This window comes from Leucoraja erinacea, chromosome 12 (genome assembly GCF_028641065.1).
Source record: "Leucoraja erinacea ecotype New England chromosome 12, Leri_hhj_1, whole genome shotgun sequence".
NCBI classification, from domain to species: Eukaryota; Metazoa; Chordata; class Chondrichthyes; order Rajiformes; family Rajidae; genus Leucoraja; species Leucoraja erinaceus.
Window position 1 is genome coordinate 21,619,234 of NC_073388.1, and position 17,268 is coordinate 21,636,501.

Sequence of the window (17,268 nt, forward strand, 5' to 3'; positions counted from 1 at the left end):
TTTTAGTGATAAAGTGTTGGTTGAATTCTATTTTTGAACAACGTTGTTAGATTTTGACAGGGACTAATAAAATGATTGATTTTACGATTAACTTAGACCTAAACATTATGATAAAGTATTTTTAATAAGTAAAATATCTTAGAATATACTAGGCATGTATTATTTTAAAATACTTCCATTGCTTGGTAGTATACTACAAATAGCATTCTCTGTTTGCAGTATTTTATTTTTCAAATCCGTTTAAGGTTTTCATATCACATTGTTTACCATGTCCACCCTATTTTTTGCCAGATATAGTAGAATTATAGAAAGTAGCATATTTTATTTATCACAGAACTATGTGCACATAGAAAATAGGTGCTGGAGGAGGCCATTCGGCCCGTCGAGCCAGCACCACCATTCATTGTGATCATGTCTGATCGTCCCCTATCAATAACCCATGCATGCCTTCTCCCCATATCCCTCGACTCCACTAGCCCCAAGAGCTCTCTCTTAAATCCATCCAGTGACTTGGCCTCCACTGCCCTCTGTGGCAGGGAATTCCATAAATTCACAACTCACTGGGTGAAAAAGTGTTTTCTCACCTCAGTCTTAAATGACCTCCCCTTTAGACTAAGACTGTGGCACCTGGTTCTGGACTCGCCCATCATTGGGACCATTTTTCCTGCGTCTAGCTTGTCCAGTCCATTTATAATTTTATATGTTTCTATAAGATCCCCCTCATCCTTCTAAACTCCAGTGAATACAAGCCTAGTCTTTTCAATCTTTCCTCATATGACAGTCCCGCCATCCCAGGGATCAATCTCGTGAACCTACGTTGCACTGCCTCAATCACAAGGATGTCCTTCCTCAAATTAGGAGACCAAAACTGTACACAATACTCCAGATGTGGTCTCACCAGAGCCCTATACAACTGCAGAAGAACCTCTTTACTCCTATACTGAAATCCTCTTGTTATGAAGGCCAACATTCCATTAGCTTTCTTCACTGCCTGCTGTACCTGTAAGCCAACTTTCAGTGACCGGTGTACAAGGACGCCCAGGTCTCGCTGCACCTCCCCCTTACCTAACCTAACCCCATTGAGATAATAATCTGCCCCCTTGTTTTTGTCACCAAAGTGGATAACCTCACATTTATCTATATTATACTGCCACGCATCTGCCCACTCAGTCAACCTGTCCAGATCACCCTGCAACCTCCTAACATCCTCTTCACAGTTCACATTAATGATTTGGAAGAGGGAATTAGGAGCAACACTAGCAAGTTTGCGGATGTAACAAAGCTGGGTGGCAGTGTATATGGTAAACAGTTGCGACCCCAACACCGAGCCTTGCGGCACTCCACTCGCCACTGCCTGCCATTCTGAAAATAACCCGTTCACTCCTACTCTTTGCTTCCAGTTTGCCAACCAATTCTCTATCCATGTCAACACCCTACCCCCAATCCCATGTGCTCTAATTTTAGTCACCAGTCTCCTGTGCGGGACCTTAACAAAGGCTTTTTGAAAGACAAGATACACTACATCCACTGGCACCCCTTCATGCATTTTACTTATCACATCCTCAAAAAATTCCAGAAGATTAGTCAAGCATGATTTCCCTTTCTTAAATCCATGTTGACTTGTACTAATCCATTTACTGCTATCCAAGTGCCCCATTATTACCTCTTTAATAATTTAACATCTATAATTGCACGTAGCATCCACCAATGCTATTTCTGTTGCATATTACAGAATATAAGACTGTACCAGTTTTGAGTACTTCACTACAGCTGTAAGTAATTCAATAAAACAATCAAGTAGTAATTAAATTACCAAACTACACAAAGGGCATATTGTATTAACTAATAAATGAAATAATATACATATCTTTAAAAAGTGAGTGGAACATTCAGCAAAATGCATTAGGATTTTCAAATATATTACTTTTAAAAGAGTACCTCATCTAATACATGGAGATCTTTGCTCATTTTTTCTGCAAAAGCTTCAGAATTAGAAATAGATTGATCAAACTGTTCCATTATTTTTCCTACGTCCAATGCTTCTTTTGGTGTGAGTACTTGATAAATATCAATTTCTTCTTCGTCCTCTACTTCAATAGGCTCACTTGTTCTCTCTTGTACTGGAGGACGCAAGCACTCTGAAACCCAATTATTTTGATAAAACTTCCTCTTCATTAAACAAAATGTCAAATAATTTATCTGAAACTTGATCTTATGACTGCAATTTTCACAGGTTAAATCTCAAAACATATTAAATGTCTAGGCAAAATTATCAAGGAAAAAACTGACAATAAAAAAAATTGAACTGATGTACTTCAGTACACAGCTCAAGTTGTTTACAGGATAAGTCATGATTACTATCGCCTTTGAGCTTTAAATTAATTGTGCAGGATATCAACACTAGTAATTTCAGCAGAAGAACTAATATACATTTGCATAATGACTATTATAAATTCAGCAGACACCCTTATCAGCATATTTTGTATATTTCATTATTTATTTGTTATATTGAGTAGAATTCTCAATGCCTTGTTTGTTGTACAATTTGAACATCAAATATTACCTTGCAAAATGCAATGTTAATTTTTATAAATATCCAGGAAAATAAATTTGGAAAGATCCCCTTGCAAAGTAGTCAAGACCTCATCTCTGACCCCTATTTGCACTGATGGACTTGCCATTCAAGATAGTTCAACATAATGTTTCCAACAGATACATACACCACAAAGCAGTTTGAATAGCTTCAGGTTGGAATTAATCAACCTTTTTACGTGTTATTTGTGTTTTACCTTGGCCATTACAAAGGGCAGCATGCATTATTCGATTGAACTTAATCATATACGATACAATAGAGCTTTATTTATCCCAGGAGGGGAATTGGACTGCCAACAGTCATAAACCACAAGATACATGAAATTAAAGTGACGAGTGGAAAGGATTGGAGATGTGCAAAGATTGGGGGGGGGGGGGGGGGGGGGGGGGGGGGGGGGGGGGGGGGGGGGGGGGGGGGGGGGGGGGGTCAGTTGACCTCACAACAGAATGCGGAGGAGTTGTACAGTTTGATAGCCACAGGGGGAAAAGGATCTCCTGTGGTGTTCTGTACTGCATCTTGGTGGAACTAGTCTGTTGCTGAAGGTACTCCTCAGGTTGACCAGTGTGTCATGGAAGGGGTGAGCTATATTGTTTAAGATGCTCTGCAGTTTGAGGAGCATCCTCCCCTCCTAGACCACCTCCCATGAAAGCAACTCCGCCCCCAGGACGGAGCAATCCTTCCTGATGAGCTTGTTAATCCTGTTGGCATCTATGGCCTTCGCCCTGCTGCCCCAGCACACGACAGTGAAGATGGCACTGGCCACCACCGATTGATAGAACATCTGCAGCATCTTATTGCAAACGTTGAAAGGAGAAGAGTCTTCTCAAAAAGTACAGCTGGCTCAGTCCCTTCTTGCACAGGGCCTCAGTGTTCCTGGACGTCCAGTTTCCTGTATAGGTAAACTCCAAGGTATTTGTACTCCTTGGTAAACTGCACATCCACACTATCGTTGGAGGCAGGGGACGGGGTGATCCTCGCATTCTAAGCCCACCACTAACTCATTAGTCTTGTCGGTGCTGAGCTGCTTCTAAAGCTTCCCTTCTAAAATTCCACCATTACAGAAGCTTGTCTTAAGCCAAGGTACACACAAAATGCTGGAGTAACTCAGCGGGCCAGGCAGCATCTGTTCCCATTATATACCCTCCACCTCTGCCCTCAAGTCTACAAAATTAAAAATAGAACATTCCTGACACAAAATTGGTTGAACAATTCATCGCCGTTTGATTGAAGTTATACATGACTTTCAACACTAAAATTAATTATACCAAGATGATCCTCGAATGAAAACATTCATCTTCTTTCTCCACCACATATGACCTTTTTACAATCAATTTTCCCACTATTTCCACAATCATCTCCAACAAAAGATGCGAGGATCACACTGACATTTTTGTCACCAAAACCGTAGTTATCCATTCCACTGTACCTGTTATTTCCGTCACTTCCTAGACAATGAGCGAACATACCTTAATACCTCTCAATAGCTCAATCCTGATATCACATATTTTTCTGCTCCGCTCATTTTGTGTTCACTCCAAATCCCACTGATCCATTACATCGGTGCTTGGGACCTTTGACAGCGCTTCCAATGACAGCAGTTAATTTTAAACCTATCACCCAGTTTTTAAATTCTTCCATAAACCTCTCTCCAACTACACACTCCAAGCCTTCTGTCCTTCCCCTACCATCATGTTTTAGTCGACCTTTCCTATCAGTCCCAGAACTTTCCTAACAATTTGCACACTCTGGAATTTAAATTCTCAACCACAGGCAGATGCATTGTTCTAACCCATGGAATCCAGAGGGAGGGAGGAGAAAGTGGGGAGCACCCCTGTTAGCTGTGTTCTCGTCGCAGTCACAAGACTGAGCCATTGGTACAAACTCGAGAACACCAATGCCACCATGTGGCCAAGACTGGACTTCCGGGAAGAAGCCCGAGTGCCTCAACTAAGGCTTAGACTGAGTGGCCGAGGCAAGCCTGTGATAGTAGTGTCTGCCCATGGACGAGGGACCCACACAGAGGCAAAGACTAAGCCGCCTCTTCACGCCCAAAGCTGTGCTGCCTGGATAAGTCTGAGACTGCCAGTGCCTCCTCTCGCGGTAAGGGTGAACTGCAGGTAGAAGCCGGAGATCACCACGTCTCCTCCTTCGAGGCTAGGTCTGAGCTGCCGGGACAAGCCGGAGGTCGCTAATGCCTCCGGACTTCTGCCCTAACAACGAGGGACAGCACCTCCATGCAATCTTGGACGTTCTTGTCACTGTAAATAAAACATATCACGTAAGTTCACCCCATTGTAAGTGTCGGTGTTGTCACTGCCGAATCTGGTGTCGTCCCTGATGCCACAATATCTAAAGTCCATCCTGGAACCTATTCTCCTTTGAAATGAGTCTTTAGCTTGACCTGTTAGATATTGGAGTTGGGCCTCTGCCACACAAGCTATCACCGCAATACAGGTATTGAAATACAGCTGTGCTATAAATTCTATAGCCCATTCTAATGGTATAACCAAAAATAATTCACATTTTAAACACACTCCATTTTAAATCTTTATCAAGTGTTTCATTAACAGGAAGTTAAAATAATACATTTGTTGATTTTACCTTCTAAAATCTGAGAACTGATGTTTATAAACTTAATTCTGCCATGCATATAACGTCGATTGAGCTTGAAGAGGCAGGACATAAAACTATTTTTGTCTCCAGAATTGCTGGTAATCCACTTGTATAATTTATCAAACTGCAAATCGAATTCAGGGTTATCCTTTGAAAATAAAATAGAACATCAAAAGAGTAAATAAATATACAAAGATTTGAACAACAGTAGGCCTCTTGACCCCTCTGCCATTCCATAAGATCACGGCTGCTCCAATAAGCGAGTTCGGTATTCCAACTGCGCATGCCCAGGTCATATGTCACTGGAGATAAACATTCTCGCCAGCTAAGCTGCTGCATGTAAACAGACCTGCGTTTCAGCCGTAGTCAGGATCGAACTGGGTCTCCGGCGCTGCTCCAACTCCCCAGAAACCCTTTCTCCGACGGGCCGGGGACCGTCAGCTGCACCTCTCGCCTTATCCAGAGGCTGTTGGTTAAACCCCCTTGGCGCAAGCCGAGCACCAGTCATCAACGGGGAAACACATAAAATGCTGCTGGGACTCACTGGGACAGGCAACATCTCTGGAGAAGGGTCTCGACCTGAAAAGTCACCTATTCCTTTTCTCCAATGATGCTGCCTGCCCCGTTGAGGGGGAGAGGGATGGGGAGAGAGGAACTCACTATCGTGACTTCACTGCAGGTCCCGGACACCCCGTCTCCGTAAGAACTCCCCGGCGCTAAGACAATCTCTCCAACCCCCCCCACCCCCCATCCCAGACTGGAGGGAGGGACTGGGGGACATTACCCGTCTCTGCAACCAACGTGCAAAACCTGGCACTCCCCTTGGAATGTTAAACTAAACACACCTGTGAGCAAAATGCAAACATGCATGTCTTTCACCCCCCTTCTCTCTCCCCCACCTCTCACCGTCTCTCCACCAGTCCAGTCTCTCCCCATCACCCACTCGCATCTGCCCCCTCTCTCTCACTGTTACACCCTGCTCTCCTGCTACCTGGCACCCCCGCTTGCTTTTTTTTCTCGAATGAACTTTTACAAATTCCATGATTCCGTGTTTTTCGGAATACTGAACTCGCTTACTGTAACCTTGACTTTGGATTTGTGCCTTCTGCTTTTGATCTTTCTCTTCATTGTTGAGTGGCACCTATTTTTCTGCCTAAAGTGGACAATTATATTAAGTTCTCATATTATTCTGATTACCAGTTCTTTAAGTTCTCATATTATTCTGATTACCAGTGACAAACGAATACAATCATTCTTCTTCTACCTTATATGCATCTTTTCCATCAACCAGAAGTAGATCCTCAAATGACCACCATGCCACCTGTTTGTATGCATCACCTTTATCAGCTTTTTTAAATTTCACAAGGGAAGCTTGATATGGACGATCAGTTGAGACTACACAAGGAAATAAATGTAGAATCATTACACCTATTGGTAGGATGCTTTAACAATAAAAAACATAAATTATATTTGATTAATTTCCGTCCATCCGAATTTAACCATTTCGATCAGCAGGGGTAAACAGTTATCTCAGGTGAACTTAAAAGTTTTCAAATTTTCTCTATCACGGATAAGGTTCTAAATAAGGTTGGGTGATTCAATTAAAATTAGCAAGCAATTGGTTTGCAAATACCTCTTCAGATTTTCTGCCCCATCATTTTCAATGGTTAAAAATGGAGCTTATCTAGTTTCATTGCTTTCCTGTTTGTACTTTGAGCCTCAATAATAACATCTTAGATGTTAGGTCTGCAAAACTGTCAAAAGTTGGAATACAATCCTAATATGGCCTGCAAGCCGATCGCCTTTGTGGAATTGTGAAGGTCACTGGAAATCTGCTAGTCAGGTTGTAGTCAGAACATCCTGTCCTGGAGAAGCATTTGAAATAATTTTTAAAATTGTTCTTAATATTCTCTCAATTTATGTAAATATATTGAGCAGGATCTGCTACAAGCTGAAGAAAAAGTTACTCACAAAACTTACACCTTATAGGTCTCATTGCCTAATTGGATTAAAGTTCAATATTTCTGACCATGAAAATTCACAAGTCCCTCTATTTAATTATACTTTAAATTAACATTCCTAGTTTATCTAGAGAGTAGGGTCAGGGCCAATAGTGACCGGTGTGAGAGGGGAGGTGAATGCCGAAGTTAAAGTGTTGTAAAAGAATGAGCGAAGTAAAATAAATAAAGTGGATGAGCTTGAGGCTCAGTTAGAAATTTGCAAGTATGGTGTTGTGGGAATTACAGAGACATAGCTGCAAGAGGACCAGGCTGGGATCTGAATTTTCAGGGGTATATGTCCTATCGAAAAGACAGACAAGTGTGCAGAGGAGGTGGTGTAGCTCTGTTGATAAGGAATGAAATTCAGTCCCTTGCGAGGGGTGACATAGAATCAGATGATGCAGTCAGTACGGATAGAACTGAGGAATTGTATGGGTAAAAAGACCCTAATGGGAGTTATCTACAGCCCCCCCCCCCAAAAAAAAAACAGTAGCCTGGATTTAGGGTGCAAGTTAAAATTGGCATGTAGCAAAGATAATGCTACGGTGGTTATGGGAGATTTCAACATGCAAGTAGAATGGAAAAATCAGGTTGGTATTGGACCCCAAAAAAAGGGAGTTTGTGGAGTGCCTCCGAGATGGATTCTTAGAGCAGCTTGTACTGGAGCCTACCAGGGAGAAGGCAATTCTGGATTTAGTGTTGTGTAATGAACCGGATTTGATAAGGGAACTCAAGGTAAAGGAGCCATTAGGAGGTAGTGACCACAATATGATGTTTTAATCTGCAATTTGAGAGGGAGAAGGGAAAATTCAGTTCCCAGCCCTGGTCCTATTGCAGCCATGTCTCTGTAATTCCCACAACACTAGTAGACGACATCGTCGGGAGCTCGCAGGCCACAGGTTGGTGACCTGTTTTTCCATAGCTCCCGCGGCACCAGCTTCGTCCGCTGGACTGGAGGGCGGCAGCATCGACCACCTCGGGCCGCGGAGATTGAACCGGCCCGTTCGCAGAGCACGGTTGAGCCGCGGGACTTACCATCACCCGTTGGAGGTCACAACATCAGAGGCCTGGATCGCCTCAGCGAAGAGGGAGAACAAGGAGGGAAGAGACAAAGACTTAAGATTTTTGCCTTCCATCACAGTGAGGAGGTGTCTGGTGAACTCACTGTGGTAGATGTTAAATTTGTGTTTATTGTGTATTTTGTTTAGATTAGATTCTTTATTTGTCATTCAGACCTTTTGTTCTGAACGAAATGTCGTTGCCTGCAGCCATACATATAATAATAAACAACAAAACACACAATAAACACAAATTAACATCCACCCCAGTGAGTTCACCAGACACCTCCTCACTGCGATGGAGGCAAAAGTCTTAAGGTTACTGTCTCTTCCGGAGACAGTAACCGTGTTATTTTATTATATGTATGACATGCAAGGCCACGAAATTGTGTTCAGACCGAAAGGTCTGAATGACAATAAAGTTTCCAAGATTAGAAGTGTCAGTATTATAGTTGTGGAAAGGGGACTATGGTGGCATGAGGGAGGAGCTGACCAAAGTTGACTGGAAAGAGACCCTATCAGGGATGACAGTGGAACACCAATGGCAGGTATTTCTGGGAACAATACAGAAGAATTCCAAAGAGGAAGAAAGATTCTAAGGAGAGTAAGAGGCGGCCGTGGCTGACAAGGGAAGTCAAGGACAGTGTAAAAATAAAAGAGAAGTGCAACATAGCAAAGATGAGCAGGAAGCTAGAGGATTGGGAAACTTTTAAAGAGCAACAGAAGAAAACTAAAAAGACAATACGGGAGAAAAGATGAGGTATGAAGGTCATCTAGCCAAGAATATAAAGGAGGATAGAAAAAGCTTCTTTAGGTATGTGAAGAGGAAAACATGAGTTAAAACAAACATGAGTCCCTTGAAGACAGAAACAGGTGAAATTATTATGGGGAACAAGGAAATGGCAGACAAGTTGAACAGGTACTTTGGATCTGTGTTCACTCAGAAAGACACACACAATCTCCCAGATGTACTTGTGGCCAGAGTACTTCGGGTGACGGAAGAACTGAGGGAAATTCGCATTAGGCAGGAAATGTTGTTGGGTAGACCGATGGGACTGAAGGCTGATAAATCCCCAGGGCCTGATGGTCTGTTTCCCAGGGTACTTAAGGAAGTGGCTCTGGAAATCGTGGATGCATTGGTGATCATTTTCCAATGTTCTATAGATTCAGTATCAGTTCCTGTGGATTGGAGGGAAGCTAATGTTATCCCACGATTTAAGAAAGGCGGGAGAGAGAAAACAGGGAATCATAGACCAGTTAGCCTGACATCAGTAGTGGGTAAGATGCTGGAGTCAATTATAAAAGATGAAATAGCGGCACATTTGGATAGCAGTAACAGGATCGGTCTGAGTCAGCATCGATTTACGAAGGGGAAATCATGCTTGACTAATCTTCCGGAATTTTTTGAGGATGTAACAAGGAGAATGGGCAAGGGAGAGCCAGTGGATGTAGTCTACCTGGACTTTCAGAAAGCATTTGATAAGGTTCCACATAGGAGATAAGTGGGCAAAATTAAAGCACATGGTATTGGGGGTACGGTACTGACATGGATAGAAAATTGGTTGGCAGACAGGAAACAAAGAGTAAGGATTAACAGGTCCCTTTCAGAATGGCAGGCAGTGACTAGTGGGATACCGCAAGGTTCAGTGCTGGGACCGCAGCTATTTACAATATACATTAATGATTTAGACGAAGGGATTAAAAGTATCATTAGCAAATTTGCAGATGACACAAAGCTGGGTGGCAGTGTGAAGTGTGTGGAGAATGCGTCTTCTTCTTGTGTATGGCGTGCACAGCCTAAAGTTGTAGAACAACTTGTTCTATTTGATCTTATTTGATTGTGCACACCGGTTTGATTGCATTCGTCGAAACAGGGCGGACCACGTGAAGGTTGCAATCACCCACCCCAAAGGAGGATGCTATGAGGATGCAGGGCGACTTGGACAGGTTGGGTGAGTGGGCAGATGCAGTTTAATGTGGATAAATGTGAGGTTATCCACTTTGGTGGCAAAAAACAGGAAGGCAGATTACTATCTGAATGGTGTCAAGTTGGGAAAAGGTGTAGTACAATGAGATCTGGGGGTCCTTGTTCACCAGTCACTGAAAGTAAGCGTGCAGGTACAGCAGGCAGTGAAGAAAGTTAATGGCATGTTGGCCTTCATAACAAGAGAAGTTGAGGTCTTTTTGCAGTTCTGCAGGGCCCTAGTAAAACCATACCTGAGTATTGTGTGCAGTTTTAATCTCCAAATTTGAGGAATGACATTCTTGCTATAGAGGGAGTGCAGCGTAGGTTCACAAGGTTAATTCCTGGGATGGCGGGACAGTCATATGTCAAATGGAGCAGCTGGGCTTGTATACTCCGGAATTTAGGATGAGAGGGAATCTTATTGAAACATAAGATTATTATGGGATTAGACACGCTAGAGGCAGGAAACATGTTCCCGATGTTGGGGGAATCCAGAACCTGGGTCCACGGTTTACGAATTAGGGGTTGGGCATTTAGAACGGATATGAGGAAAAACATTTTCACCCAGAGAGTTATGAATCTGTGGAATTCTCTGCCTCAGAAGGCAGTGGAGGCCAATTCTCTGGATGCTTTCAAAAGAGTTAGATAGAGCTCTTAAAGATAGCAGTCAGGGGATATGGCGAGAAGGCAGGAACGGGGTACTGATTGTGGATGATCAGCCATGATCATATTGAATAGCGGTGTGCTGGCTCTGATACTATTGGCCAATTTAGTATGTGACAAAATGGAGGACCTCTGCCTTTGCAAAGCCTGCCTGTCATCTTTCTGCAAAAAGCTGCAAAGCCATGAGGCTCATGGCTCAAGTGGCTGGACCCTGGGAGGAGGTCAAGCACAGGGTGATGTCCAGATGTCCCCTCAATTGTTAATATGTATGAGGGTTTTGCAGAAAGAGCTGAGCCTGGCTGCAAATGCATGACCAGGATTAGTTACAGAATGGGGTGGTGTAAAAGTATTGTTAACTATGTTGCCAGGTCTTTGCATTTTGTGATTGGTTAAAGCATGGAGCCTTGCTTGAATTGTTTATGTTACCTGGGGAAATGTTTCTTTACAGTGGTGAACTCTCTTCCACCTAGAACCTTCTGTGGAAACAATGTAATGAGGTATTTTGTGATTGGGTTAAGGAGCTGTCAATAAATGTATTATATGATTTTTATTTGTGATTGGCTTGTAGGGGTTGCCCCCCCCCCCCCCCCCATCATGTATTTTGCGCCACGGGTCCGATACTGTATAAAAGAGGGGACACCACATGGGTCAAAGTCGAACTTCTAGGGTAGCACTAGGGGCCGTGCTGACCGTCTGGAAGTGTCTATTCGCACGAGGATGAAGGGCTTGGACGAGTAGAGACAAGGATCGGACCCGCAGTGTGGGTTAAGGTATCGTATTGGAAGTTTGTTTGTGATTGAGAATAAAGAAGTTTAGTTGATCCAGTGCTTGACTGAATTAGACTAACGGGGTAAGCTTTAGGAGCATAAATACCGCTCGAAGGGCCGAATGGCCTACTCCTGCTCCTATTGTCTATTGATTACTTCATCTATAGACCAATCACATCAACGCATGCAAGACGCATACAGCTTGGAAGCATTTTCTGTCAGGGTTCCCAAATGGCAAATATTTATGTTGTGGTGCGTGGGTCTCAAAAGGAGGCACGGAGTCCAGTGTTTGAGAAGCACCTTTATTGTATTCCTCCCGGTTGAAGGGAAGACGAAACCAGAGGAAGATGGCACCCAAACCCTGCCTTTTAAACCCTCCGGCTGAGGGCCGCCTCCGGACTGCACCACTCCTGTGCCGAGGGGTTCGGCAGTATAATGGCACGACCCTTAGGAGCCGCCACAATGTGCTAATTAATTATTCCTCCCCGTTGGATTACAACCTTGTCCTGGTCAGGGAGCTTGTGCGTCTCAGTGACCCCTAGAGCTATGTCTCCTGTTAGGGTCTCCCATGCTGGACAGGGCGAAGGGTAGAGGCGAGACGAAGAGCGATCCACTGGTCCTCCGGGTTGGAGGTTGAGCACAGGGCTAACAACCCTGTCTCGTAAAAGAAATATGTTACGGAAACAGCAACTGAAGGAATTGGAAGAAACTTCGCTCCATAGATGCTGCTGCACCCGCTAAGTTTCTCCAACATTTTTGTGTACCTTAGGGCAATTACTTAGTTGTTGGAGCAGGGATCATTTTAAAGCAGACAGCATTTGCCACCAATACGGAGAACTGAAAAGAATGGGGATTTCTATGCATATAGGGAGGTGTCACGGCAGTTGGGTCATGACCCATGACCCGTACTGTTGCTACGCTACTCCAAATGGATAACACGCGATGAACTGAGGGTAGGCACTTACCATTGTTTCCAGCGTAGCGGGCCCGTTAAAACCCGCTGAAATTGTAAATTTTTGCGCTGTAAATAATTATGGAAATCGGGATAAGCGTGAGAGACATTTAGCATACTTCAGAATTCCAAAAGTGAGGAGAAATGACGGTAGATAGAAGCGAGAGCTGAAGGGACAACAACAGCCAGAATGCTTGGCGAACATTGGCCGTTTGCTCACTACATTTCATCAACAGAAAGGCATTATTTGTGTTTTTTCTTGATTCCTTTGGCATCTAAAAAGTTTCAGGTGATAAATCTGGCTGTAATTTTTTTTAATTGCCCATGGTTCTCGTGGGTTTTTACATACAAAATGAAAATGCATCTGTAGAAAATTTACAGCCAGATTTATCACTTCTGAGAATTTTTAGATACCAAAGGAATCAAGAAAAAACACAAATAATGCCTTACTTGATGAAATGCAGTGAGCAAACGCGATAATTCCCAATATTTTCAATGTTTACCAAGCACTTTAGCTGCTGTAGTCCCTTCAGTTCTCGCTTCTCTATACCTTCATTTCGCTTCACGTTTGGAAGTCTAAAGTTGGGTACATGTCTCTCACATTTACCCCGACTCCCACAATTTCTTTCAGCGCAAAAATTCAACATTTTGGCGTTTTTTAACAGGTAGGAAAGTACGCGTTTCTAGCATTAATAACATATACCTGAAGTGACGGATGTCTTCCAGTTGGATTTAGCGGCTCCGTGTGTCGAGCCCTATGACCCAGTGACCTTTCGTGCAACCCCCCTATACAAATTCACATGAATGTCAGGCTCCGTAAGTGATTCAGCATGCCTTCATTACACTTCAACTGCAATTAAGGGAATTTATTTGAATTGGCATAAGTTTTTAATGCATTGGTTCCAGCATGAAGTTAAAGTGGTTTTAAAAAAAGCCTATTGAAAAGCTTTGGTTATAACTTAGTAACAGTTGCCACCCACTCTCCCAAAAACGTTCACAAGTTATGTTTTGGCCTGCACGTGCCACTGCAGGTTGTGCAACTGTCTCAGCTCTAGCAGCCCAGATTTGATTCAGACCTCCAGTGTTTTTTGTGTCACGCTTACAGGTTCTCCCTGCGAGGATGATTCAAGTTTCCCTCCTATATTCAATAAACATCTGGAAAGTAGCGTAATTGCTTCAATTGCAGTTGGGCACAAGGAGGATTGGACCTATTACAGCAATGTTACAAAATTTTGAGATTTTAAAAATCAAGTCTGCAATTTATCCCATCAGATAAAGCATACAAAAAAGTTTATTTTGACACCTAATTCATTTTCATATCTCAAGTATTTAAAAAGTTATGGCCATTTTCATACTCGGAAATTGGCATCTTGTTCCCTATTGATTTTCTATGGACATAACAAAAAAGCTGTGATCGTGGACAGTCAAAAGCCCATAACTTCCTTAAAAAATTAAGAGAACTGAATGAAATTTTCAGTTATCATAGATTGAAGCATTCTGAAACAAATATAAAATAATCTTACTTGGATGACCTGAATTTAAAGCATATCATTAGTTAGTTACCTAATTGTAGCTAATTCCAAACTTCAATTACTAGATCTAAACATCTATCCATTTCTTAATAAATGATTAACATTTTTAAATAGCCTAAGTGTCCAAATAATATTCACAAACAATTCACAATAAAACATGATTTTAAAATCTAATTTACATTAATTTATAGGCCAAATGTTAGGAATTTAGTGTTTAATTGCTGTAAATTAAAGTCCATTTAAATCAGCTTTCTAGTGGGATCCTGTGAACGCGCTGGTTTAGAACGTCCACATTGCGGTAGATTTGTGCCCTCAAATGCCCAGAAAAATACTGCGGGATATAATGGGCCCAAAATTAGCTACTCGCAACATTAAACTTTGTATAAAGGGATCTTAAGAAGCCCTTTTTAACGTAAAAATAAACAGCCTACCCTCCGTTTTCCCCTGTATGAGATCTGGCCCGTTGTCGGTGGTCGGGGGTTTAGAGGTTAATTTTTAACCTACTATAACAATTAAATAAAGCCCTTAAAACTAATAATAGCTCAAGCGAGGGAATCTTCCAGCGATTTTTCGTTAATAAATTAACTAGGCTGAAAAACCTCGATTTGAACAGCTTAGGGAAAATCGCGTTTTAAACCCGCCCTCCTCTAAACGGCACCAAAATCTCGCACACGGGCTGGGACAGATTTTCAGCGATGCTTCAGGTACGTTTTGCAACATACCTAATTACAGGGCATTACGAGGGTAAATTACAGGAAAATAACAAGAATGAGCCTGGCTCACTGGATTGAATGACCATCCTCGATAACAATCAGCACGGGAGCACCTCAAGCCTGCATGCTCAGCCCCCTGCTATACTCACTCTATACTCATGACTGTGTAACCGGACATAGTGCGAACTCGCCGACGACACCACTGTTGTGGGACGAATCACAGATGTCACAAAGTGAGATCGACTGATTGACCAAATCGTGCCAGCACAACAACCTGGCTCTCAACACCAGTAAAAGCAAGGAACTGATTGTGGACTTTGGAAGGGGTAGGATAGGGACCCACAATCCCGTTTATATGGTGGAAGGGGTAATAAAACTTCAAATTCCTGGGCGTGCATATATCCGAAGATCTTTCCTGGTCCCAGCACACTGATGCAATTATAAAGAAGGCACATCAGCGGCTCTACTTCTTGAGAAGATTACGGAGAGTCGAAATGTCAAGGAGGATTCTCTCAAACTTCTACAGGTGCACAGTAAGACCATACTGGCTGGCTGTACGTGGCATGGTTTGGCAAATTGAAAGTCCAGGAGCTGAAAAGACCTCAGGAAGTAATGATCACTGCTCTGACCTCCCCACCGTCGAAGGGATCTATCGCAATCGCTGCCTCAAAAAGGCTGCCAACATCATCAAAGACCCACACCATCCTGGTCACACTCATTTCACCGTTGCCATCGGGAAAAGGTACAGGAGCCTGAAATCTGCAACATCCAGGTTCAGGAACAGATTCTTCCCCACAGCCATTAAACACAACATCAATTAAGTTCTGAACAATAACAATAATTAATAATAATATATTATTATTATACTATGTTTATTTATTCTGTATATATGGCCTATGGTCTATAGACACACATAACTTTTATCTTCCGTTTTGATTTATGTTTACATATTCTGTTGTGCTGCAAGTAAGAATTTCATTGTCCTATCTGGGACACATGACAATAAAACTCTCTTGACTAGAAAGCATTTTATCAGTATACATCACAGCCTGGTTTGGGAACATCTCCACCGGAGACTAAAACTTTTGCAAAACATAAAATGCTGGAGTAACTCAGCGGTTCAGGCAGCATCTGTAGAGGAAATGGACAGACATTTTGGTTCGGGACCCTTCTTCGGACTTCTATCGGTCTGAAAAAGAGTCACGGCCCGAAACTTCCCTCCACGAATGGTGCTTGACTTACTTAGTTTCTCCAGCACTTTGTATTTTGCTCAGCATTCCAGCATCTGTAGTGCCGTATGTCTCCGACTAAAACTTTAGAACGCGCAATGCACCATGTTCCTCGAATAAACTTCAAACAGAATGGCAATTCGCTGCTAAGGACCTCCTTGCAAACTATCCAGCTCAGAATCGCACAGCTCACGCACCTGCGGCACACAATATGCAATTTTTCCTCTTCTTTCCAGCTTTCCATGCATACACCAAGCCCAGCAGCCTTTCTTCCTGCGGTGTGAAAAAATCCCTCTGCAACTGGTTCCTAACGGCGATCATGGCAGATGCAGAGAAGACAGAAAAACAACGTGTCCGGGTTCGCTTTCACTTGAAACCAACTCAGGAACTCTCAGAGGACGAGATAACTGTTCATAGCAGAGTGTTCAATGAGAGTGCAACCAGCGCGGAGAATTAAAAAATAAAACTCAATATATGTTTTGTTTTTTTGTGTCGTTGTTGATGGTACAATACAGAAATAAACCGTGTACTGCTGCACAAGAGCGGGTTCCTGTTCACACATCCGGCCTCGACCTTCACCAACTGACAGGCGTTCGCTGCCGACAGGAGCGCGAGGGAAATCCCGCGCGTGCAGCTCGGCCTCCTGACTGAGTCGAGGCTGTCGGCTCCGCCCTGACCAACTGACATGCGAGCCGGTGGGCGGGGCAACGCAGAGGCAGGGAAGGTACACAAAAATGCTGGAGAAACTCAGCGGGTGCAGCAGCATCTATGGAACGAAGGAAATAGGTAACGTTTCGGGCCGAAACCCTTCTTCAGACTGATGGTGGGGGGGAGAAGAATGGAAAAAGGAGGAGAAGGAGCCCGTGGGCTGGGGGATGGGAGGAGACAGCAAGTAGCAATGTTACAAAATTTTGCGATTTAAAAAAATCAAGTCTGCAATTTATCCCATCAGATAAAGCATAAAAATAAGTTTAATTTGACACCTAATTCACTTTCATATCTTCAGTATTAAAAAAGTTATGGCCATTTTCATACTCGGAAAATAGCATCTTGTTCCCTATTGCTATTCCATTGACTTAACACAAAAGCTGTGATCGAGGACAGTCAAAAGCCCATAACTTTCTTAAAAAGTAAGAAAACTGAAATATATTTTCAGTTGTTATAGATTGAAGCATTCTGAAA

At 42.9% G+C, this 17,268-nt stretch overlaps 1 protein-coding gene across 1 annotated transcript in view; it reads right to left on the reverse strand.

The window, feature by feature from the left end:
* The window catches only part of LOC129702153 (exocyst complex component 1-like), a 41,882-nt gene extending 25,143 nt beyond the window's left edge, over positions 1-16,739 (reverse strand). Inside the window, exons 1-4 of the mRNA XM_055643766.1 lie at positions 16,284-16,739; positions 6,471-6,601; positions 5,195-5,354; positions 1,939-2,138 (exon numbers count right to left, since the gene is read on the reverse strand). Of these exons, the coding sequence (XP_055499741.1) occupies positions 1,939-2,138; positions 5,195-5,354; positions 6,471-6,601; positions 16,284-16,407 (615 nt within the window). The 5' untranslated portion in view covers positions 16,408-16,739. The remainder of the gene's footprint in view (positions 1-1,938; positions 2,139-5,194; positions 5,355-6,470; positions 6,602-16,283) is intronic.
* Between the last annotated feature and the right edge of the window lie 529 nt (positions 16,740-17,268).